The following is a 25,075-nucleotide window of genomic DNA, read 5'->3' as shown; positions in this document are numbered from 1 at the left end:
ATCATTATTAAATGTTAAAAGGTAACATTTTTACATTTTTTATTAATATCAGTAAAAAAACAAAATTCTACTCAATTCTTAACCTAAAGCGTTCTTGCTGTAATTTCATTGCCATTCTCTTGTTGTTCTTCCCACGAAAATAAATGGCTGGGTCAGAGGTGAAATGACATGTGTTCCAGTGTTTTCTGTCATTCAGTAATTATGCATTACCATTATGTCCGAAGATTGCCCTCTAGTTACTTTCTTCTAGAGTTGCTCAAAATGGGTCTTGTGACTCTACAATGAGAGTTTCAAGGGATGATGTCAGAGGCTGATACTCCTTGGAGGCAGCAGGGTGAGGTTAGTCACGCCTCACTTTTTTCCCCATGTCTTGGTCCTATGGACATTCTGTTCATTTCCAGTATCAGCCAGCTCATCAGACAGGCCCTCCTTTTCCTTTCTCCATTCGACTATTTAGGTTTCGTATTTATTTCGAGAGTTTTTTTTTTCCCATGAGAATGAATTGCTCAAGCAGACCCTATGTACATCAATGAGCCAACAGATAATTTTCTTTGCAGCTACAGTATCAGTAAGATTAGCATTCAGGATGGTTTTAAGTCAGTGATCTACTCTGCTATGGCTTGACATAAGTCCTGCCCTTTTCTACAGGTACACACACACTCATTTCTGTGAAGATCAGTGCATAGACGTATTTGAAGCCAATGTTTAGCTCTGCGCCAAATTAATCATATAGATTACTTTAAAAATCTTTATGATAACACTAGGAGAAGGGTATCAGTAAACACGTATTTGTATGGAGATAAGGGAACAATCATATTCATTAGGTTTTCTTTTTTTTTTTTTTTTTTTTTTGTGATGGAGTCTTGCCCTGTCACCCAGGCTGGAGTGCAATGGCACAATCTCAACTCACTGCAACCTCTGCCTCCCGGGTTCAAGTGATTCTCCTGTCTCAGCCTCCCAAGTAGCTGAGATTACAGGTGGCTGCCACCACGCCTGGCTAATTTCTTGTATTTTTAGTAGAGACGGGGTTTCACAATGTTGCCCAGACTGGTCTCAAACTCCTGACCTCAGGTGATCCGCCCGCCTCGGACTCCCAAAGTGCTGGGATTACAGGCATGAGCCACCGCGCCCGGCCTCATTAGCTTTTCTTAATAGAAAGAAATGAAATTCTTTCAACCCTGTTAGAACATATAGCAGGATTAGAGGTAACTGGTAAGACATTGCCAAATAAAATACATGTACTTCCTGTCATTAAGTGTTTGCCTTACAGCTGAAAAACACCTAAAAAAACTTTCCTAGCTTCATCAAGGAGACATACATTCAAAGTATAACCATTATTCCATTATTAGCTGACACACACTATTCTTTGTTTAAAGATTTACCATGGAAATCTATTCTGCAGTTAAACTTGATTCAGTTATTTAATTTGTTTGTGGCATAGTAGCACTTCTGTGGCACTGTAATAACTTTATGCTGTAAACTAGACCCTTTAACACTTGGTCAGCAGTTCCTTTCTAAGCATCATCGCCATGGCCACTAACATCATCGTTAGCCTTTAGTATCTACTATTATCTAAGACTCTGTGTTTTCTACCAAAAACACAAAGTTCCAGAAAACAATGTTCCTGGATAAAGGCTCAGGGTTTGTTTTCCATGTGCCAAATGAGTGGAAATTTACTTCAGGAAAAGAGAAAAGGCATCTGACTTTCATTTAGCACCTTGAGTCAACCTCTATGCTAAATTATTCATATACATTATTTAAAAATCTTTACAATAACTCTAGGAGATGGGTATCAATAAACACATATTACAGTTGAGGAAGTCGACGTAAGAGATTTCAATTTAGTAATCCAAGATCACATTGCAAGCAGAAGGTAAAGGCTGGAACATGAATCTAAAACCAATGGACTCCAAAGACTGCATTTTCCAATTCTGTGTAGCCTTGCCAATTAATATTAAATTGCCACCAACTCTCCTGTTTTATGAGAATAAAAGTGTGAATCTCATTTTATTGAACCTCTTCTTTTTTTTTTTTTTTTTTTTTTTTTTGAGACGGAGTCTCGCTCTGTCGCCCAGGCTGGAGTGCAGTGGCCGGATCTCAGCTCACTGCAAGCTCCGCCTCCCGGGTTCGGGCCATTCTCCTGTCTCAGCCTCCCGAGTAGCTGGGACTACAGGCGCCCGCCACCTCGCGGCTAGTTTTTTGTATTTTTTAGTAGAGACGGGGTTTCACCGTGTTAGCCAGGATGGTCTCGATCTCCTGACCTAGTGATCCGCCCGTCTCGGCCTCCCAAAGTGCTGGGATTACAGGCTTGAGCCACCGCGCCCGGCCTGAACCTCTTCTTTAAGACATTTTCTATATCTTTATTTATCGTTTATGGCTGTCCTATAAATCCTACACAAGTTTTATATATTTATCTAAATATGACTAATTCACAACTGAAGACAATTATGGCAAAGATCTAAGAAAAGCACATAATACCTTTGAAATTATAGAACTTTACAGGAGAAAAGATTTTTACCAATTCTTTGCTTCAACCCCCTTATTTTATAAATAAGAAAACTATACCCAAAGATTTCATGTAACTTATTTCCAAGAAATTTGCTCTTTTGTCTTCTAAAGACTCTTTTGTCTTCTAATTCTGGATACATGGTATGAAATTGGTTCATTTAATTCAGTCACTTAATCATTACATTAATATCTATTTCAGATTTTCCACATAGAAACACATTGTCGTGAGCATCAGAAAAACTTAGGTACCATAAGAAGATACAGTATTTGTAGACTCCGTGGGAGAATAGGAGCTAAAAATTGAAGTGCATGCTGTGTTCTCCTGGTATACTCTGAAAAACTGATGTAAAAACCTGTAAAATAGCCGGGAGGGGTAGCTTGCGCCTGTCATCCCAGTACTTTGGGAGGCCAAGGCAGGTGGATCACCTGAGGTCAGGAGTTCAAGACCAGCCTGGCCAGCATGGTAAAACCCTGTCTCTACTAAAAAAATACAAAAATTAGCTGGGCATGGTGGAGGCCCTCTGTAATCCCAGCTACTCTGGAGGCTGAGGCAGGAGAATCGCTGGAACTGGGGAGGCGGAGATTGTAGTGAGCCGGGATCGCGTCAATGCACTCCAGCCTGGGTGACAAGAGCGAAACTCCTCCAAAAAAAAAGTTCTAAAACATCTGTTCTCCACCTATCACTTTGCATTCCATTCGCCTCACATCAGCATCTTTGCTTCTCATTAAATATTCCAAGCCCATTCCATCTTCAGGGCCTTTGTACTGTCTGTCCCGTGTGTAGAATTATTTTCCCCTAGGTAACCACATGATGAGCATTCTTATTTCCTTCAGCTATCTGCTCAAACGCAACTGTGCCCTACAGGGCTTTTGTCATCACCTTAGGTAAAATAACATCTTTTGTAACAATTGTTTGTTTCCTGTTTCTACCCCAAGACGTCAGCTCCATGAGGGCAGAGCCTTGGGCTGTCTCAGGACTTAGCACATTGCGTAACACATAGCAGGAGGTTAATAAATGTTTGCCGAGTATGTCAATGAATAAAACAGGTGACATATTTAAAGATCAAATTTAAGATGGTTCCAAGAAAATTTTAATAATAGTTATGAAAACATTGCCTTGATTAGCCCTTTCTATGTTACACTTTTAACATCTGCTAAAGGACCTTGTGTAGTGTGTTATGCAAATTACAGGGAAAATGCTGATATGTTGTAGGGTTTCCACACATTCACAACATCCCACTGAAAATTATTTTGAATATGATACCATAGATAATCACCCTGGCACCAAGAAATAATTTAGGACATTAATTCTGATTTCTCACATTAAATGATAACAAGGTTGCATATGCCCATGTGCTAAAAGAAGTAGACATTATATGTATTAGTCTCTTGGGACTGATTATCTTAATAGGATTCATTATTAATATATCAAATTATTTATTAAAGCCATCTAATTCACTAATGTTTTCTTATTTTCTTCCTCTACAAATTATTAAAATTATTCATCACATCCTGTTAAATAGGACATTAGTCTATTACGTAAGCATCATAGGCTTCCAAGGACTAAGTCTCAGTTCTCATAGTAAGTCCATAATGCTCACTAATCAAATAAGTAGAATGTTTTTCAATTCACTTCCATCAAGGCCTTGGATATATTATTTGTAATCCACCTTACCCTTTATAGTCACTGTTTAGTGTTGTTTATATTTACTGAAGAGAAAAATAAAGAAGGAAGGAAAGAAAAAAAAAAAGGAGAGCTGAGGAGGCAAGCAGAGAGGGAATGAAGGAGAGAGGGTAAGAAGGGAGGGAGGGAGAGAAGAAAAGAAAGATAAAGTAGGTAAGAAAAGATCAGGCCCAGCAATTCCACGTGGCCAGGACTTCTACAGTGGAGCAGAACCATTCCAGTGCTTCAGAGAAGGTACCACTAGTCACTGCTCACTGCTCACCTGGCCCTGCCCACAGGTGGCCAGCTTTTCCTCATGACAGGAATCACCCAGAGCCCTTGTTCAAGTGTGATTCCCACACTTGAAGATTCCAGTTCAACAGACTCAAGATAAGGGGGTCCTGCAAACTGTCCTTAACAGGACTAGATCAATGATTATCAAACTCAAGCCTGCATTGGAGTTACTGGGAGGGCTGGTTAAAACACAGACTGCCCCATCCCAGAGTTTCTGATTCTGCACGTCTGGGGTGGAGCCCAAGAATTTGCACTTCTAACAAGCTCCCATGTGGCACCGATGTTCCTGGTCAGGAACATCATACCTCGAGAACCATTTTACTAGATCATTCCTATAACCAGGTGAGTTTGGAAGAAATCATCACTGTAACAAATTTCTCTGAAGCTGTCATTGAAATGACATATTATGTTTTTCTCCAACCCTGTAATTACCCTGATTTAGATGTCACCAATAATTTTCTGTGAGTCAGAAATCAGTTTCAAACATATCTCTGTGACCTCAATATAGAGAGAAATAAAGGAGTCCAACGTGCAGCTCTTTCTTTATCAAGGTAAAAACACTAGTTTAAACCATGTAGAGGCTGCCAAAAATGCCTAGATTGTATACTACAAAGAGTTAATACAACCACCAATCAGGATAGAGAAGTCTATTAAAAGAACACAGACAGCTTTCAATGTCTGTGTTCCTGGGTCAGATTCAGGTCTCTGGTATGTCATCACGTAGCACCTACTGGAATGAGCAAGAGCTAAGTTTTTAAAAGCTGATTTAGACACGCCTATTATTTAGAGATCCAAATTGGGCCACTGGGGCTTTAGGAATGGTGCTTCGCAGCTCAATGCGGCCACTATAAACTCAAGCCGGTTGTATCACTCCTTTCCATGAGGAATTTAAGGGGTGTGACTGCATCCTTTCCAACCCTGCATTCCACATGTGACAAAACCGATCCAGCTGTTTGTCTGAAAGAAATTCCTCGCTGTCCTTAAATATTAAAAAGCAAGTGGATATCCATCCTCAGGGGCAAGTCTCCAGCTGGAACCTGGTACAGGCAGTTGCGAAACAAAGACAGTGCCCTGGAGAGCATCTGCTTTTGAATTCTTACCTCGCCATAGGGGGGTTAGCCCCATCTTGCTTTTTGAAATGGCAGATTCTGGATGGAGGGTGATGGCTTGGCCCAAAGCTCTTGAGAAGTGTTCATCCACTACTGACCCAATGTCTCCCTGGAAATAAGTGAAAAGGACACAGCGAGAGTTAAGGTACTCCATCTCGGCAGGCTGGTCTTTCTCCTCCTCCTCCTCCTCCTCCTCCTCATCCTCCTCCTCTTGTTTGCTGGGAAGGGTGACTTCCAGAGAGTCCTGCATCTTGCTGAATACCGCTAACTTCTTCTGGGATGGAATAAACAAAACACGGTATCAAAGACAGTTTGTAAAAAGGCATTCACTAGTTAAGTTTTCACTTTAAAAAAAAAACAATCTAAATATTAACATATGTTTGCAAACGGATTCTACTTCATCTGCTTTATTCCATCTTTTTCCTCCCCAAACCAGTTGCCTCCTTCCCGCACTAAAAAAAAATAATATTAATAAAATGTCTGTGATTCTACATTTGGCAAACAAACATAAAAGCCCATTATCAAATAGCATATTTTCAAAATAGGATTTTGTTTTTGTTTTTGCTTTTTGTTTTTTCATCTAGCTAGGCCAACGGGAGAATGACATTTTAAAAAAAGTTTTTCTTCCCAGTTTTGGTTTACTTTTAAAAATGTAACATACAGCAGTGTTACGGTTTAGGACAGAGAGGAATGACTGTCTGGGGGTGGGGTGGAGAAGAAAAGAACTTTTCATAAATAAAATAAACTAAAATAAAAACAGGAATGTAGCATCTTATAAAAGGATTTGGCAGATGTGCTGAACTCATTTCTCAAAAATCAAACTAAAATGACAAAATAAGTCTGTGTGAAGATGCATTTTACATGGAACATATTTTTCAGATGTTCCACTTACCATCATTATCATGAGGGGAAAAAGTTTTATTATGGCTTGCTGAAAATATTATAAAATACTAGTAGCGGGTTAATCTTTCAAATAAAAATGAGAAAGATTTGTTAACTTAAAATGTTTAAAATATATGATAACTCTCATAATATACATTATGTCAGACAAGCTTCTAAAACTTTCTATTTATCACCTCATTGAATCTTTATAATTCTATAACATGGCTATTAATACTATCCATATTGTAAAGATTAAAAAGCTAAAGCACAGAAAAGTTAAGTTACTTGCCAAAAGTCACAAATCGTGTGAGCTGCAGAGTCCAAATGCATAAGAAAATCAGACAGGTATAGACATGTGTGTGCACACATGTGCTGGGGAATGGCAGAGAGGGGTATCTAGAGTATAGATATGCATGTGCATACATGTGGTAGGGAAAGGCAGGGAGGGACATCAAGAGTAAAACAATTACAAAAATGTATTTTGTATTGTTTTTCTGTGTAATACATTTATAGTTAATAGATATTTTATTATTCCTGCTTTTCAATATTTCCAAACATTTTTCCCTGAGCACATATTACATTTATTATCAACTTCAAAGCGAATTACATATAAGAAGATAATGCTAAAGATTGTGAAATGTATTATTCTAGTGACCAAACGAGCTTTCTCTGTCATCCTTATGTCTGCAAAACCTGATCCTTGATCATACCATTTTTTTTTACTTTGAAAAAAATGCATGCTGGAAAATGAATGTGAATAGAAAAAGATAAATCACTCCAGAATACCCAGTAATTTTTCATATGTTAGCAAAATACCTACCCCAGACTCTGTATTTCTAATGTAATTACTAGCTTCAATATCTATAGCTCCAAATTATAAATGCACCATTCAACAATTTGGCCCCTTTCCCCAGCAGTGAATATGTTGCTCTTGTATAAGGTGAGTACTGAAATATTCAGAAATACGATGAGCTTCTAGTTATCGTTTCAGGATGGTTATTTATAAATATATATTTTGCTTTTATTTAAAATTTGTGTCAGTATGGTTATGATTTGTTGATGAATAGATAATTCATTCTTTGTAAGTGAATGTGCCTTGCTGATGAATAGGTAATTGCAATGACCGAGTGCTTTCCTTTCTCATAATCTACTTCTGCACAGATTTGAACATTTTTATATTTAACTTCAATAGTAAAAACACCATAGAACCATATGGTATGTGTAAAATTAGGGAATCGAGCTAAATAACCTCTAAAGCCACTCCTAGTTTTAAATTCCATCCTAAAATTAAATGAATATTATAATTTATTAGTCAAATCACAGTGCTGCTTCTTTCGGTGCATGTGTATTTACCTAAAACATGTACTGTTTTAACCGTATGCACACACTCTCTGTTGAATATTCTGGAACATTAAAAGCCGCTCTGTATTTACATGAAAACAAAAACCCTAAAACCTATCTACATGGTGGCATCATTGTCCACAAATGTTCATTATTATTCGTGAAACTAATTTCTTTTTTCTGTTATTGTCCAGCCCAGCATCAGTTTGTGAGAGTGGGGCTCTGCATATAAATGCTTTATTTGTTTAATTGTAACATTCATTCTTTAAATAGAAGAGCCTAGCTATGTTAACAATCCAAATAAAGTCAATGTTTTATTTTATCTTTAATTGACAGCAATTAATTCTCAGATGAAATAAAAGTGAAGTTTTATATATATATACATATATATATATATATATATATAAAGGATTTGAAAGCCATGAATCCTGATACAAATGTCAAATAGTATTCTGATCAATAGTGCAATCATAAAATATCAATTTTAAAATTGATATTTTTAAATCAATTATTGTATTTAAACTATAGAATTTCAATCTATTTAAGATTTCAGTTTTCTAAATGCTTCATAATATTGTGTTACCTTTCCTACCAATTTTTGAATGGTTGGATAGAAATAAACTAACCTAAAAATTATATTTTTCAATATGCAATGGGGAATAGTAAGCAAAAGCTGCCCCTGCATTAAAAAGCTCATCAGTTTATTTTAGAAAAAGAATTATCTCAATGTATGCATTCTTTATATTTTTATTTCATATATGTAATATATCTATATTTACATAAATACATATACTGAAATATTCCTTTTTGATATGGCAAACATATATGGTTCTTTAAAATATCTATACTGATTCCTCTACTTAAATAAATTTTTTTGGAATGATTATAAAATATACTTTCTGTTTTCTTTTTCTCTCTCTGGGTTCTTTAAGCCAGATTCTTTTACTAATTAAATAAATTTGCTAGAAAACTATCAAACAAATAAAATGAAAAAAGCTTATATCTACCAATAGGCAGGACACAAGAACTCTACCATTGCCACTTGCACTTTTTTTTTAGATAAAGTTAGATTGGGCCGGGCGCGGTGGCTCATGCCTGTAATCCCAGCACTTTCGGAGGCCGAGGCGGGTGGATCACGAGGTCAGGAGATTGAGACCATCCTGGCTAACACGGTGAAACCCCGTCTCTACTAAAAAATACAAAAAATTAGCCGGGCGTGGTGGCGGCGCCTGTGGTCCCAGCTACTCGGGAGGCTGAGGCAGGAGAATGGCGGCAACCCGGGGGGCGGAGCTTGCAGTGAGCCAAGATGGCGCCACTCACTCCAGCCTGGGAGACACAGCGAGACTCCGTCTCAAAAAAAAAAAAAAAAAGGATAAAGTTAGGTTAATTTAATTTTCGCAGATTATAATGAACCAATTTAAACATTTACGTTCACAACACATACACACACACACACACACAGACATAGCCTCACGATCAACAGTACTGGTTAAAATAAGAATTTCAAAGTATCAAATGACCTGATAACTAACTAATGTGCTAAGGTTGAATTTGCATACTTTTGTTTTAACATTAAATGTGATCATGAAGAAAACAGAAATACAACATTTAAACAGCAATCGATTCAAATGCTGCCATTCATCCCATCTTAATTTCATTCGCCATTCTCCATAGACTCTCGTGCCTCAATTACTTTCTAATATCTGTATTTTGTTGACTGTAAATCAATTTTTTTTGTTGTTTGTTTTGTTTGGGTTTTTTTTTTTTTCTTTTCTGAAACGGACTTTTGCTCTTGTTGTCCAGGCTGGAGTGCAATGGAGCGTTCTTGGATCACTGCAACCTCCGCCTCCCGGGTTCAAGTGATTCTCCTGCCTCAGCCTCCCTAGTAGCTGGGATTACAGGTGTCCGCCACGATGCCCAGCTAATTTTTTGTATTTTTAGTAGAGACGGGGTTTCACTATGTTGGCCAGGCTGGTCTCAAACTCCTGACCTCAGGTGATTCACCCCCCTCAGTCTCCCAAAGTGCTGGGATTACAGGCGTGAGCCACGGCGTCCAGCTCTGCTTTTTTTTTTTTTTTTTTTTAACTAAGTATTTTACTCATGAGCACTTCTGCCACATTCTGTATTCACTTGGTCTTTGCTCCTTCAGTGAAACGTTCCTAGTGTTACATTCTTTCTTGGAAATAATATATAAAATTCAAAACATTGAGACTAAATATCAAATCATCAGAACCCAGATTTCCTGATTCAAGGTCAAAATGTAATCTAATTGGTATTTTTCTCAAAATGCACAATCACTTCCTAAAAATATCCAGATTTCGCAGAAATATTTATGTTTTGCTTAGAAGACCCTGAAGAAATGTTAACAAAAATAAAGTCATCTAAAGGGACTTTAAAGACTACAAGTTGTTGGGTTTTTTTAATGCACATTTATGTCTCTTCACCACAATATAGTTATGACACTTTTTCCCTAGGTAAAATGACTCTGGAGTAAGATGAAACAATAAATGGGTTAATAGCTATAAAGTGAACGCTAACTCACAAAGAGGTTAAAGTATCAATGTGGAGAGTTCGCTTGGGCAGTACAGACCATATCCAACCGCCACGCTGCTTGCCACTAGGCACAACAGTAACAAACTTTTCAGCAGGAATGTGCCGGGGAAGGATTTGTCTGACAAGAGAAAGACTTCCATGTCAGGAGCCAAATACCACTAACTCCCCAAGGCTTAAGCCTACAAAATGCCAAATGATTACCGTGCATATGTGGAAACTTTTTTCCTAGGGAAACAAAAGTATTTTAATGAATCACTGGAGTCTTTGGATATTTAGAAACAGATTTAAAAAGAAAATCTACTGGCTAGCTTTTTAAAATACAATGATTTTTTTATATTCAAAAACACGATTGGAGCTATAAGAAGAAATCGCTCTCTCTAAATATTTCAAAATCGTAGAGGCCATAAAAGCAGCACATTGCTCTTTGACCATATGTATTTTTTTCTTTTGAGACAGGTTCTTGCTCTGTCACCCAGGCTGGAGTGCAATGGTGTGACCACGGCTCCCTGCAGCCTCCACCTCTCAGGCTCACATGGCTATCCCACTTCAGTTGGGACTACAGATGCGTGCCACCATGCTGGCCTTATTTTTTTTCTTATTTTTTTTGTAGTGACAGGATCTCACAGTGTTGCCAGGGTTGGTCTCAAATTCCTAGCCTTATTTAGATCCTCCTGCCTCAGCCTCCCAGAAGTGTTGGGATTACAAACATGAGCCACCGTGCCTGGCCACATATTTCTTAATTTACTTGGATAACAGCTTTTGCTTCTTCGCCTGTTTGGAGAAGGCTAGATCAGCTTATATGAGGTTGGGTCAAGTTAAGGAACATATGTCACAAACCTTTGGTATATTTCGTTTCACATAACTGTCCTCCCACACACAAATATTTTGTCAGAATAAGTACTCCCAAGTAATAAGTTAATATGCAAATTACTGGGTCAGGATGGTCTAATTATAATAGTAAGTGGCAGAGATGGGATTAGAACCTATTTCTGTTTGTTTACAAAGCATGTGCCCAGAAAATAGACTAAAGAAAATGTGTCTCTATGGTATTTATTTTAACTGAATAAACAAGCCGTAAACATCAGTCAGCGTGGCATCACATACTAACTAGGACAGTCTAAAACTCATGACATTAAAAAAATAGAAATTAATCAATGCCATGCTTTTAAAAACATACATCATTCTAGATGAAATTGAACTTCTATATCTAAGAATATATTATCTCCTTGACAAATCAGATACATAAAACAATTGTCTACAATTTTTCTGAAAATCCCATTTTGGAAATTTGACGAGAGTCAGTCTGTGAGACAAAATCACACCTCACGATTCTGTGTTTGTTTGTCTGTTTTTCTTAACAGTAGGGAGGAGTCAACCAAAAATCATATAACAACATGATGAGTTACTTTCGAGTGCATTTGCCTCTAAACGATTCTTGTCACTATCAAAAAATCAAATCTAACCCCTCCAAGGAAGAAAAATTTCCAGTTTTAATGATGTTCAAAAAAATGTGCCACAGGCTTAGAGGCGATTTCAAAATTTACATTCCCAAAATGTTTTAAGCAATGATCATATCATGAGGGTATGTGTTCTCCCTCAAACCAACTACTTTGAAGGAGAAAACAGTTTCCAACATATAAATTTCTAGTGAGTTTGTATAATTCTATTACTGGACTTAGGGTGTAATTACATTTTTAAGGTTATTTATCCATTATTCATTAATTTATCTAATTGTCAATTAATACCTACTTTGGGTCAGAAATTATGCAAAGACTCGGAGTCACAAAGATGAGAGTCATAGCCTGTTCCTAAACTCAAACTTCTCCTAGTTAGTTGCAAGAGTATGGTAAAGGCAATCATAAATAAAGAGAGCCTCATGATTTATTGACATGGCTGATTGCATTAGATTCTCTAAGTGGCTAATATTCCAAAATTTAAAAGTAAGAAAATTCAAAAGATAACACTAGGTTAATTACTGTTTTCTTGTTTCTAAAGCAGCACCGATGGGAAGGGAATTCAATAGAAAGAGAACTGAAATGGGAAAGAAGATTTGACCAAAACGATTTCCATGAGTCTGAGCGAGCCACTGAAGCTTCTGGCCCTTAGCTTCCTCTTTTGAAAACAAGAAACTTTGATTTGATGGTCTCAGAGGTCTCTGATCCAACTCTATATCTTAATAAGCAACATGCTGGAGCTCTAGACAAATTCACACTTAATTTTGTTTCTCAGATTGGCTGCCTCTTCTGATATTTAGCCAAAAAAAAAAACCCTACAGATCATTGAAGAATAATTTATTTTCAGACATGGGTCATCTAGCCCAATTCCTAGGAATTAGTTACGGTGCTTCCTTTATCTGTCTTCATATTAACAAGAAAGGACACACTTTTAGAGTCCCCCTACTTCATCCTCCAATGACAAGTGTTTTGGCACACTGAAATCATATAGTTTTAAGGAGAAATGACACCTGTTGAATTTAGGTCATTTTTTTTTTCTTCTTCTACTCAAGAAGGAGACAAGTGAAAAGCAGTTCAGCTCTCCCAGTTCAGACCACACTTGTAAATTACTGGAGTAAATCTGCTATCCACTGAACTATCAGTAAATATGGATTTATGAGTTGTTCTAGCAGCAGCTGTTTAGGTCTAATGGTTCAGGGCACTCTTAGGGTCTTCCTAAATGAGTAGTCAGAGCAGAAAACCAGCTGCTTAAAGAGATGTGTTTTGAAAGGTTCAAAGCAGAGCTTAGCTCAAAAGTTTTGCTCTCACTGTCCCTGACAGAGCCTCAAATTCAACTCTTAGAGAGTCTTTGTTTCTTGAATAAAAATGTTTTCTTGGAGCTAATACCCTAACGTATTATCTATTACAGGATATATTCATTTTCAGCTTTTTAAAAAGTTAGTTGGACACAGAGCCTATGGAAATGAGATCCAAGCTAAGCACTCAGGTCTTAGAATGACAGTCACCTAGCTTACAAGTTTGCTTTAAGATCTGTCTTAGGTATCATAAGCTTAAGAGTTTTATTTCCACTGAAAAATCACTTTGCAAAGATAGATATGACAAATATATATACTTGTGATATACACAGCCCCGCCTCTTCTGCAGTAGCCTGAAGAAACGGTGCATAGGAGAACAAGGTTTTCCACTCTAAACACCTCTTTTACCATCTTATAGGTCTCCTTGCCATCTCCGGCTTTGTGAGATGCAAAATTTTACTAAGGGCCAGATAAGGTAGGACTTCGTTGCATTTAGTCAAAATGCCCTTTAGATAAATTTCCAGAGAGTCACCTTGTCCTGGCATTTGGTTTCTTGGTGAACACATCCTCACTATGCATGATTTTATGGATCTCAGTCTTGCCCTTACCATCATTATTGTAATCTCCATTCTGGTTGACCGCCAGCGATAACAGTTCAGTTATGTTAACAGTTAATTTTTCCTCCGGTTTGGATTTTCTGGCTGGGAAGTCATTGGGAGCATGAAGCTCTGGGGCACTTCAAGTCTCTAAGTCTCTACAGTGAAGTTAATTTGTGTAGTGTGAAGTTATAGGGGCTGTTCTTTCTCAAAGAAATCCTGTATGAATTTTTATAAATCCACTTAAGTCCTTACTTACAGTTGCAAGAAAAATAGATCCTCTGCCTCAAATAAGTTGTCTGTGAATGGAAACTACTTGGGTTATAATTGTATTATTTAATCTTAATGAATCTAAACTTACATTGGAAGAGCTATAATAGATGAGGCACTTAAAATTAACTGCTAATACCACTTCCTGTATTTTATTTTGGATAAATAAATATTCATTTGCTAAGTGGATATACTATTTCATCAACACGGGGTGCAACATGGGTAGCATAAGTCATTAGCATAATCCAAATGCTTGCTAAAGGCCTTGGAATGCCTAAACTTAAGAAAGTACACTACCAAGGACTTGGAAAGAATCTCGCACTCCAAGGCCAAAGAATCTACTGCATATTAATCTTCATTATCAAAACAAATTGATTGGGGATCTAAAGACAAAAATAAGCCTATTGTGCAACAGCAAAACATTAAAAAAGTTTAAAAAGCTTTAGGAAACTTCACGGCATTGTACAAAGATGCTACACTGGAGAAAGGGAGATCTGGTGGTCCTAATTTTGTCACCAGCTTTGAAATCTTTAGCCAGGCATTTCAGTCCTATAAAAATCCATTTTCTCACTTGTAAAAGGAAGAGTTGAAGTTATGTTTTTCCAGGGCTTTTTTCTCTAACAAACTGAATCTCAGAACAATTGTATGACTCAACCAAGGTAGCAGAGTCCAGACAGAGTTTGAAAAAACACCTTGCAAAACTTATAACTGAAGTTCTGCCTCCAAGGGCACTTAATTTTTTCAAGTGAAAGCATGCATGCAGATTCATCCAGCTGTTACCCTGGAAGAAGACAGAGTAAATATACTCTATTTTATATGAAGCCCAAAGTGTGATTGTTAAAAAATCCCCATGTGCAATTAGAAAGCCGGTGACTGTTCTCTGCCTCATCTATAAACTGCATAATTCTGAAACATTTGACAGCATGTGCTGAGAGATCGAGTCAAGAGTTCTACTGAGGAGATGTTAGAGACTGACATATTAAAGCCAGGATGAGATGGTGGGCATGGGAAACAGGTCACCCAGCATCCCTCAGCAATTTTGGCTCTATAAACCCCACTGTATGATTTATACCCAGCCATGCAATCTCTAGTAATTGATGTCAGGGACTATAAAATTTATACTTTGGACATATTTTAGCTTACTTTGAATTTTTAGCCCAATGTATACCTAAGTAACACACTGCAGTACAAGCTAATATAAATATATATACAGTTCACTAGGTTTTTAAAACGACATTCACTTATTACCCACCTACAACATACAATATATTCAACAAAAACCTAAACTTAAATTTCAAGTGCACATTTGTGCTTATAGGGAAACAGGTGAGAATACACGTGCCTGGATAATAAAGTTCTGTTATTTCCAAAATAATTCTCAATATTATACGATCATTTGTTAAGAGGGAAAATATACCTGTGTTTAAAATCCATCATAATGAATAATTCTGATATAGTAATTAATAAGGACTTCAGAGCTACACAGTTTGTGGGGAAAATTAGTTGACAGATACACTATTATAATTGAATACAGAAGTAATACAAAACTTTAATGTTGTCTTTTCTAGCATTTCTTTAAACGACCATTAAAATTTCTTGATTACTGTTACTTTTCTTTGCTCCTTTTCCATTTTTTCCTTCTCAAAAAAATCATTTTTTCAAATTCAGTAGGAGTTGTAGCCCTTACTTTTGTCTCCCAGGCAAGATTCTATTAGGGGTCACTTCCCATGTACGGAGAAAGCAATCTTCATGGATAATAATGATAAAACCTTATGGAATGCAAAAACAACCAAAATATGTATTCTCAGATGACTGCATTAGGGCCAAGTCAATATTAGTCCCACTTCACCCACGCATCACATAGTCTAAAAATGCTGTCAGCCTGATAAGAATTTCCTGATTTACTCTCTTTTCCAATAGAAAATGTAGGTCATCAAAATAAACTTCTGACAGTAAAAGAACAGTTACACCATCAAGTCTTTTTTTTTTCATTTCACCAGCCGGTTATGATCAAATAGTTTCTTTACGTAACCAAAAGAAAAAAAAAAAAAAAAAAAAAAAAAAGAAGAAGAAGAAAAAGAAGAAGAAAGAACTAAATCTTGAACAAGCTGTTTTAGTAAAAGCAACAAGAAAATTTCCAAGCACATCTCTTGACTACATTCTTATGGTTGACTCAGCCAAACATCTAGTTAATCCAGCTAAGCAATGTCTACAAAAGTCCAAAATATAGAAGTTGAACTAATCAATGTAGATAAATTGTTTTCTTTTTAAGAAGCTCATTGGTCAGAGTTTTTCTAATTTTTATTTTATTTTATTTTATTGTTTACTTTTTAAAATTGTTGTCTTCAGTATGTTGATGGTTTTAGCAAGAGAAATGAATTGGGGACAGAGTCTCAGGGCCATTGCAAACATTATATAAAGTATTTGGAGTCATTTCTTATTGAAAACTTTTATGATTGGTAATTTGCCATTTTCTCTGATACCGAATGTTATTTTCTAGCTCAAAAAAAAAAGTGTTATAGGATTAACTCCACCACAGATTCATTAATTTCACAACCCTAAAAAAATGAAGCCGTATTTGAAACAACTTCTACTAGTTTGTTATTTTATAAAGGAGGAAAGTATCTTTCTGAATATGTAGAGAAGTTTTAGTTTGCTGCTCATCCACATTCCAAATGATAATTGAAGGCCTCTATAATATCAGAGATGCTTTGAAATGCTGGTGCTGTTGAATATTTTTTTTTTTAAACAGGATAGCAGGAAAGTAGGGCTCCTTCCTCTTTGGCCCTAATTGGTCCTAGTGAAGCTGGTACTATTCAGCAGATGAATCTGGGACATGTACCCTTCCAGAGTTAGCTGAATTTCATAGTTCCTAAATTCTAAACAGAAAGTTAGATTTCTTTCTAAGGCATAGCACTGTAATTCTAGCAAACAGACAGACGTAGAGGAAATATAGAAAGTAAAAAGTCAGATTAATTAACAGCCCAAACCTATGAAGGTTTGCAATAAAACATGTGGTTCCTAAGAAAGTAAAAAGAAATAAATCAATGTATTCTACGGATGGTAATTTCCTAACCAAATCTAGTTATACATTTTTAAGTTTCTCCAAATCCACCCACCCTAATTCCCATAGTCTGAGGTGGACTCTATTTTGGTACAGCCCTTGCCACATACATTTTTTATTTTAATGTAGCACTAACTAAGCCTTGGCACACTCTCCATTGTATCCAGAGAGTAATGTCCAAGGGCGCCTCGTGCCAAATTCCCCAGAACTCTACTGTTCCTTCTAAAGTAACGATATCATCTCCTCAGTTCACGACCCCTTATTACGGACATCTTCAGTCACTCTTGGAAGAGTGGAGACCCAGCATTCAGAGATCCAAGGTAACCTTTTGGCCTAGGGACACACTGTCAACAGACTGAGCACGTACTATATAACAAGCTCTGTGCTTTGCTGGGATGAAAAAATGAATGAAGAACCTTGGAATCCATCCCTGTCCTCTAAGTCACAGTCACAGGGAGAAACATTCTGTGGAGAAGTTCTAGTAACACCCGATAGACATGATGCTAGACCAGTGTTCCCCGATGAAAGTCCCAGATCATTTCGTGAACTCACTCTCCAGATAGCCTCCCCTACCTCTGTCAGCGCACTTCATCTTCCTCATCAATAAAACCCTCAAACATTCCAACTTTCCAAACAAACAAAATAGTTGGTGTAAAGGAAGTTTACTCACATAGTCCTAAGACAGATGCCCTTGGTGAGCTTCAGAGAACTGAGTCCTAAGAGCTCGGGTGGCTATGAGGCGCAGCCTCTGAGCTCCGGTGACCACAGCTCAATGAAGCCCCCAGCCAGGTCATGCCTCACCCACCCGTACACCCCGCTGCTCTCCCTTCCCGGCTCTCTCGGGATGGCTTCTGCTCAAGGACGCTCCCGCAGGTCCCAGCGCATCCTCCGCGCCACGCGTGCCGGCGGGACGTCGCCGAGCCCCAGACCGATACTCTCGATGCCCTTCGCCCCCGCCCCCGGCAGGCTGCCCGGCCGGTGACTCACCTGCTGGCCAGGTTGGGGCGCCGGCTGGTAGTAGGCTGTGGGGCAGGTTGTCGCTGCCATGGGGTTGGGCAGATACTGGGACGCTCCATACGGCTGGGGGTGATACATCACCTCCGCACAACTCATGGCAGCCGGGGCAGTGGCGGCCCCCGAGCTGCGGCCGCCGCTCTACGCGCTGGCGCGAGGGGCGCGGGCGCCGCCGCCGCAGCTGCCGCCTCTGTCGCTGCTCCAGCTGCTACTGCGGCGAAGGCGGGTCCTCGGCGGCCTCGGGCTCCGCGCGGGGCGCGGGCTCGGGAGGGACAGGCAATCAGCGGGGGCCCGTGCGCGGGCACCTTCATCTTCAGCCCCTCCGGGTGTCCCCTGCCGCGCTTATATAGCGGCTCAGGGACGCAGCCGCCCGCTGCGCCGCTGGGGCATTACCGCGTCCGGCTCCCGCGAGGGCTGCGGCGCCCACGGCAGCGCCAGTCACAGCCACAGCCCAGGCCCGGGTCGGCCAGCCGTGGGGAGCCCGGTTCTGGTTTGCATATACACAATGCACGCCCGGGGCTCGTCCTATCACGAGTGCTCCCGGCTGTGAGAGGACCGGGAGGCGGGGGCAGAGGGAGGGGGAACGCCGGGGAGGAGGGGGAGCACTTCGCCTCCCCAGGCTCTGACGCGGAACTTTGCGAAGTTTCTCCAACTTGCTTTGCAGCCGGCGGGTCACCCTGCAGGGGGACCCCGGCGAAGGCTGGCTGCGGATTGGAGCGAAGTTTGCAGCCCTCTCCGCCTCTCAGCACTGGATGGTGGTGGGAGGGGAATGGTATGCAGAGGCTCCGCGCCCTCGATGCTCGGCAGGTTCCCACCCTGTCTCTGTCACCTGGCCGCCAGGGCAAGGGCTTCCCAGCTCCAAGGAGATTTTACAGGGAACACCAACTCAGAGGCTGGGGCCAAACAAAAGCCAAGTGTACAAAGAGGGTAAAACAGAGCAGGCGCAGAATACACGGGGATTAGCTCCTACACTAAAATAATCATAAGTGAAAGTTAACATCACTACAAGTGCGCACAGGCCAAGAATGCAACACAGTTTTCCACAAGCAATCTCTGCTTTAAGTTTACATCTTCATGGTATGACACTGCTGTGGGACGTCCACCATTTCTGGCTTTTACAGCCTGGTTTTCATAGAGCAATAAAGGGTAGTTGATTAAGCCCATTCAGCTAATAAAGGTTTATCTATTTGCAATTGGATCTGACCCTCTCCAAATGGGGGGAAAAATCTGTGAGAATATACTTGCATTCCGACGTAATCAGTAGAAATAATTATACTCACATTATTTTATTTATTTTGAGACAGGGTTCCCCTCTGTTGCCCGAGCTAGAGTGCAGTGGCATGAGCACAGCTCACTGCAGCTACCACCCCTACGCTCAAGAGATCCTCCCATCTCAGCCTCTGGAGTAGCTGGGACTACAGGCCTGCAGTACCACGCCCAGCTTTTTTTTTTTTTTTTAAATTTTTGTAGAGGGTCTTGCTATGTTACCTAGGGGGGTCTCTAGCTCCTAGGCTCAAGGGATCCTCCTGCTTCGGTCTCCCAAAGTGTTGGGATAACAGGCATGATGCACCGTACTGGGCCTCATTTTATAAATGAGCAAACTCTAGTTCTGAGGTTCAGCAAACACATCTTTTCTTGTACATAGGCATCCTCTTTTATGACTCAAAGCAATCTCTCATTTTCACAGACTATCTTTTCTCAGAGAAAAAGTCAATTTGAAAGTCAAATGTACTAATGTTTTTATAGATTGAATTGTATCTTCCCCCAAAATTTATATATTGAAACCTTAACCCACAATAAGGCTGTATTTGAAGATAGGACATAGAAAGAGGTGATAAGGTTAAATGAGATGTAAAAGGTTGGGCCCTAATCTGATAGGACTAGGTTCCTTATAAGAAGACAAAACACACCAGATATATCTGTCTCTCCCCCAAACAGCACTCCCTGCTCTGCCAAAGAGGAAAGGTCATCTGAAGTCCTAGTGAGTTGCCTACAAGCCAGGAAGAAAGGTCTCACCTTGAAACTAACACTGACCACACCTCATCTTATGCTTCTAGCCCCCAGAACTATGAAAAAATTAACTTCTTCTTTTGAGACGAAGTCTCACTCTGTTGCCCAGGCTGGAGTGCAATGTCAGGATCTCGGCTCCCTGCAACCTCCGCCTCCCCCATTCAAGCGATTCTTCCGCCCCAGCCTTGGTAGTAGCTGGGATTTCAGGCACCCGCCATCATGCCTGGCTAATTTTTTGTATTTTTGTAGAGACAGGGTTTCACCATGTTGGCCAGGATGGTCTTGAACTCCTGACCTCAGGTGATCTGCCCGCCTCGGCCTCCCAAAGTGCTGGGATTACAGATGTGAGCCAGGGCACCCAGCTTAATTTGTTTTTTTAGGTCACCTAGTTTGTGGTATTTACCACGGGCCTAGCAGACTAATACAGATACACAGTTCTCATATATTGTTAATGTTTAGATAAGTGTCTGTGTGCATGTCTAGCTACACAGATACATACACATGTATAAACACACAAGCATACACGCACACTCACACTATAAAAATTGGATAGGAAATTTTCGCCACGCCATAACAGCTTTTATTCACTCGTTTTATCCACTGAAAATTGAAAGCATATTTATTAAGGGTTTGCACAGTTTTTGGACTTTAAATTGTGCTCTTTGTAGTGCAACAGTATTTCCAGCAATGATATGTTTCATAATTTACTTTAAATGTTTATTATTGTCTTTTCCCAAATTGATATCCTTTGATTAAATCCCTTTCCTGTGTTCTAGGTTTATCTCTTCAGTTCTTTCTAGGCAGGTCCACATAGGTGTTACATAAGGACCTCAGTCCTAATACTCCTGATGGTCTCATGTCCCCAGTTTGATCCTCTTGTTTAATCTTCATCTCTACTGAAACTCCCTCACTACCAGTTGCCCTAGCTGGAAATGTGGGAATCTTCTGGCACTCCTTCCTTCTCCTCACAGTCCCCACACCTGGTCTTGGAGTCAAGTTGACCCTCAGTTTTCCATTTCTACTGACTCTCTCCTTATCTCTGTTGCTATAATCGTTAGTTTACTCGGCATCTCTCACTCAGACTCCTGCAAGAGACCCTGAGTGATTTCCGGGCCCTAAGACGAACCCTCTTCCTGTTCTGCATAGTTGATACTACTGCTCTTTAATGACACTGAAAATCCAACTGTGGAATGATGATTCATTCTTCTTTTAAAAATTTCACACTCACATCCCGCAGTCTGTAGAAACAACTCTTTAACCTTCTGATTCTGATCCCTGCCTATGTCACTACCTCCTGCGAATGTTTACCAGCTATCTGAATTGAGATCTGCATTCTGCGAAGCTGTGGTACTTTCTACCAGCATGTCATTTTACACATGTGCACCCACACATCCCCCACCCTCTTCACTTGTTAACTCCTTCTTGCTCTTCATGTAATTGTCCTCCAAAACATCCGATGAGGATCAGCTTTAATGCCTCTATTTCACCAGCTCTCGTACTTTTAAGAATACTGCTCCCATCATACTAATAGTTAACTACTTGATTTGAAGTTGCTTATTTGCTTGTCTCCCCAATATGACCATGGCTGCTTGAGAGGAAAGACTGACTTTTATCTCTAAATTTCAATCATATTGTGTCTGGCTTAGTAAACGTTCTTTGAATAAGTAAAGCTTATAATAGGAGGAGAAACAAAACTATTAGAATAACTTACAAATTCTTGGGGGGATCTGAGCACATACGAAATCCGTGAAGGCTATAATGTAGAATATGATTTCAAACTCTGTTTTAGGCTTTCTACTGTATGTTAGATTGAGAAAATCCTTAGGATGTTAAAAAAAAAAAAAAAAGGACTTAGAAAATGACAGCCACTTATCAGAGCCACACCTGCTGTTCAAATGTTTAATGTCTGCAACTTTTTTCAAATAACTTATATCTGTAGTTGATGTTTTTGTACAATTATTAGTTCAGTATCTGTCTATTTAGCTAGACTTTGACAGAGGTTATTTATATCTTGTTCATCTCCATATCTAACACTTAGAAGACATTCTATGTTTTCTGAATGATAAAATAAAGCCAGAACTTGATTCAACATGTCCATACCCCTTACTGCTGCATCTTCAACGCTCCATATGGCCTCCAGTGTGTTGCAAATATTTATTCTATGACAAAAAAAAGTTACTTGGTACTAATAAGTCATGGACACAAAAGTCCGTAGGTGTTTGGCGAAATCTTCCTACAATGCAATATTGTTTTTGATACCTGTCTTTGTTTCTATATTGTACTGCTGGAAGAAAATAAGAGAGTAAAGATTAATTCTACCTTGCCTTAGAATCTAGAGAAATGGACAGAGAAAGAAAATGGTTTGTCAAAGGCTGTAGTCTTCGTGAGGTCATTAATAAAAATTCTGATAATTAATGTTAGGGAAATCTACATTTGAGTTCTAGTAAGAAAGCAGATGTACCTGACTTCCCCTGGGTAGCTATTTAGAGTTTTAGAATGGAAAATAATAAAAAGGATCATCAAGTTTAAAACATCCTTTTTCATAAATAAGTAAATATACGATCTGATTGATGTCTTCTAGGGAACCAGTGGCAGAACTAAAACCAAAGTCTCATTTCTCTTGACTCTTGATTTAGTTCTCTTTCCATAATCGCATAATAAAGATATATAAACAAATACATATGCATATGTATATGCACACATGCATTATACATGTGTGTACATATTCTTAGATATTTACTTATGCATACACACACACACACACACACACACACGAAGGAAGAAGTTTTTGATCAGATCCTCCTTGGGTCAACTTGGAGTTGAAGAAGAGCAGTATGTGAATGGGGTGGGGATGCGGGCCAATTGCATTTAGCAAGAGTGAGTCACTCAGATCAGAGAATGTGATCTGACCACTGGTGTACTCATTGTTATCTCTACTATGTAAGTGTGTCACAATTACTTGGAAAAAGCAGCAACGGTATGGAATTCAATTTTATGTAGTTCTGAGCTAAAGTTCCTCAAAGTTTGCCCTGAAACATTCCCAAAACTTCTGAATTGTGGGTTTACAGTCACTACATTTCTCCCCCACCACCAAATTTCTCAAAATGTTTGTTTCCAAATTTTCCAGCTGGAATTTAGTGAGGTGGACCACCCCCCGCATCTAGTTTTATTTGGAGGGATAACTTGAAGTGGGTTTTCCTAATATATTTTGGAATGAGATAGGGTAAAAAGCAGGGGCAGCTTACTTTTTGAGTGGTGACAGCCACGCCTACCTTTAACTTGGGTTCCCAATGTAAGAGAACTCCCTGGACCCTGCAGTACATGCATGTAGACATCTCAAACTAAGTATTCAAATCTCCTCTACCTGCCCCCTGCTACCAAACAGTTGAGTCTTGACCAGCCCTTTACCCTAAGCTGAGCCCATTGATAATGCAACCTGCTCTAGGAACCGTGGCTCTGAGGAAATGGGCCTGCGTCATCTGTGCAGGAAATTGTCAGGTCTTGAGTAAAGAAACATAGTTGTTCTAGGCAGAATTATGTCCCTCCCTAAAGATGTCCACATTCTAATTCCTGAAACTCTTGAATGTTCTGTTACTTAGAAAAGGGGAGTTAAGATTGCAGATGGAATTAAGGCTTGCTAATGAGAGGATTTTAAGAAGATAAGCTTGATTCTCTGGATGGGCCCAATGTAATCATTATGAGGTGGGACTCCTCATATAAGGGAGGCAAGGGACAGAGGAGTCTCCCATATTGATGCAAAGAAAGAAAAATGACTCTGCAGGCCATTGCTAGTTTTGAAAATGGAAGGGATTCGAATCATGATCCAAGGAATGCAGACAGCCTTCAGAAGCTGAAAAAGGCGAGAAAATGGATTTTCCTAAAGTCTCCAGAAAGAACACAGCCCTGCGGACACATGTCAGCCCTGTTTTTGTACTTCTGATGTCCAGAACCATAAGATAATAAATTTACCTTATTTAAAGCCACTAAGTTTGCGATCATTGGTGACAGTAGCAATAGAACCCAAATACAGTGGTAGGATGGGGAAGGAGATGCTGGAAGAAGTTTTGGTGAGCAATTCCCCTTTGCCCTACAATTTCCAATGGAGAAAGGCACCACAGGAAGAGGGCTAGTGAGGGGTACTGTAAAACTCAGGGCCAGGGACGGACTCTAGCTGCCTGGATCTAAGAGTGGTATCAATTGTGCCAGTGGGATAGAAGTAAAAACAGGAGGTCAATACTTGCACGGAAGAATGAAGATCGTTTTAATCAGTTGTCATTCAGGATCACCTGCCCTCCTCAATGGCACTGCAACTTTACTGTTTCTCTAAATGTGCTTACCCATGTCGTCTTGTAACTATTGCTTCCTGTCTTGTCCACCATTCTCAAATCTCTCCAATTCAAAAATTTTACCCACTTTCTCCATCTCTGTTCTCTATTTGTCTCCATCACCCCACCAACATATATTAAGGTCAGTAGTACTGACCATGTTGTCCAATTCGAAGTTAACTGTTAAAACCTCATCCTAATTGATGCCTTATAAATTTTGCCATTGTGAATTAATCCCTTCTTTAAATTACATCCTTTCATGGTATCCTCCTGTCTGCATCTGTTTCTTTATACTTTGGCTGTTCTTCCTGTTTGCTCTGTGACAGCCTCCTCTACCTAAACTTTAAACACTGAGTGTCTTAGCATTTGGTCCTGTACCCTTTTCTCATCCTTAGGTAGTACTTCTTGAAGAGATTTTATATGTACTCTAATTCAAGGTAGTATATTTTCTTTCCTGATGAGTTTACAACATCTAGTGAAATACTCCCTTCTCTTATTAATGGCTCTTATGAGGTTGTTAGATTTGAGTACACCTCATATAAAGATTCTGAGGCTGGGTTTTCAACTGTAACAATTAATGATGGGCTACTTTCAATCTTCATGGTTTGATTTATTTAATGAAAAATGAGACTTTAAATATTTCAGCAGAGACACATAGCAAATGGTAGCACCTGCTTCACACAAGATTCTCATTTGC

At 39.3% G+C, this 25,075-nt stretch overlaps 1 protein-coding gene across 2 annotated transcripts in view; it reads right to left on the bottom strand.

Annotated features, from left to right (window-relative positions):
• Positions 1-18,964, bottom strand: part of VGLL3 (vestigial like family member 3) — a 47,396-nt gene extending 28,432 nt beyond the window's left edge. Inside the window, exons 1-2 of one of the 2 annotated variants that reach the window (XM_028844721.2) lie at positions 18,017-18,964; positions 5,566-5,683 (exon numbers count right to left, since the gene is read on the bottom strand). In XM_028844721.2, the coding sequence (XP_028700554.1) occupies positions 5,566-5,683; positions 18,017-18,142 (244 nt within the window). In that variant the 5' untranslated portion in view covers positions 18,143-18,964. Of the gene's footprint in view, positions 1-5,565; positions 5,849-18,016 lie in introns of both variants that reach the window. The other variant, XM_001104200.5, reaches the window with a different exon arrangement.
• Positions 18,965-25,075: the final 6,111 nt, after the last annotated feature.

Source organism: Macaca mulatta, chromosome 2, assembly GCF_049350105.2.
Source record: "Macaca mulatta isolate MMU2019108-1 chromosome 2, T2T-MMU8v2.0, whole genome shotgun sequence".
NCBI classification, from domain to species: domain Eukaryota; kingdom Metazoa; phylum Chordata; class Mammalia; order Primates; family Cercopithecidae; genus Macaca; species Macaca mulatta.
The sequence above is the reverse complement of the archived record's forward strand: the minus strand, read 5'-3'. Positions and strand labels throughout refer to the sequence as shown.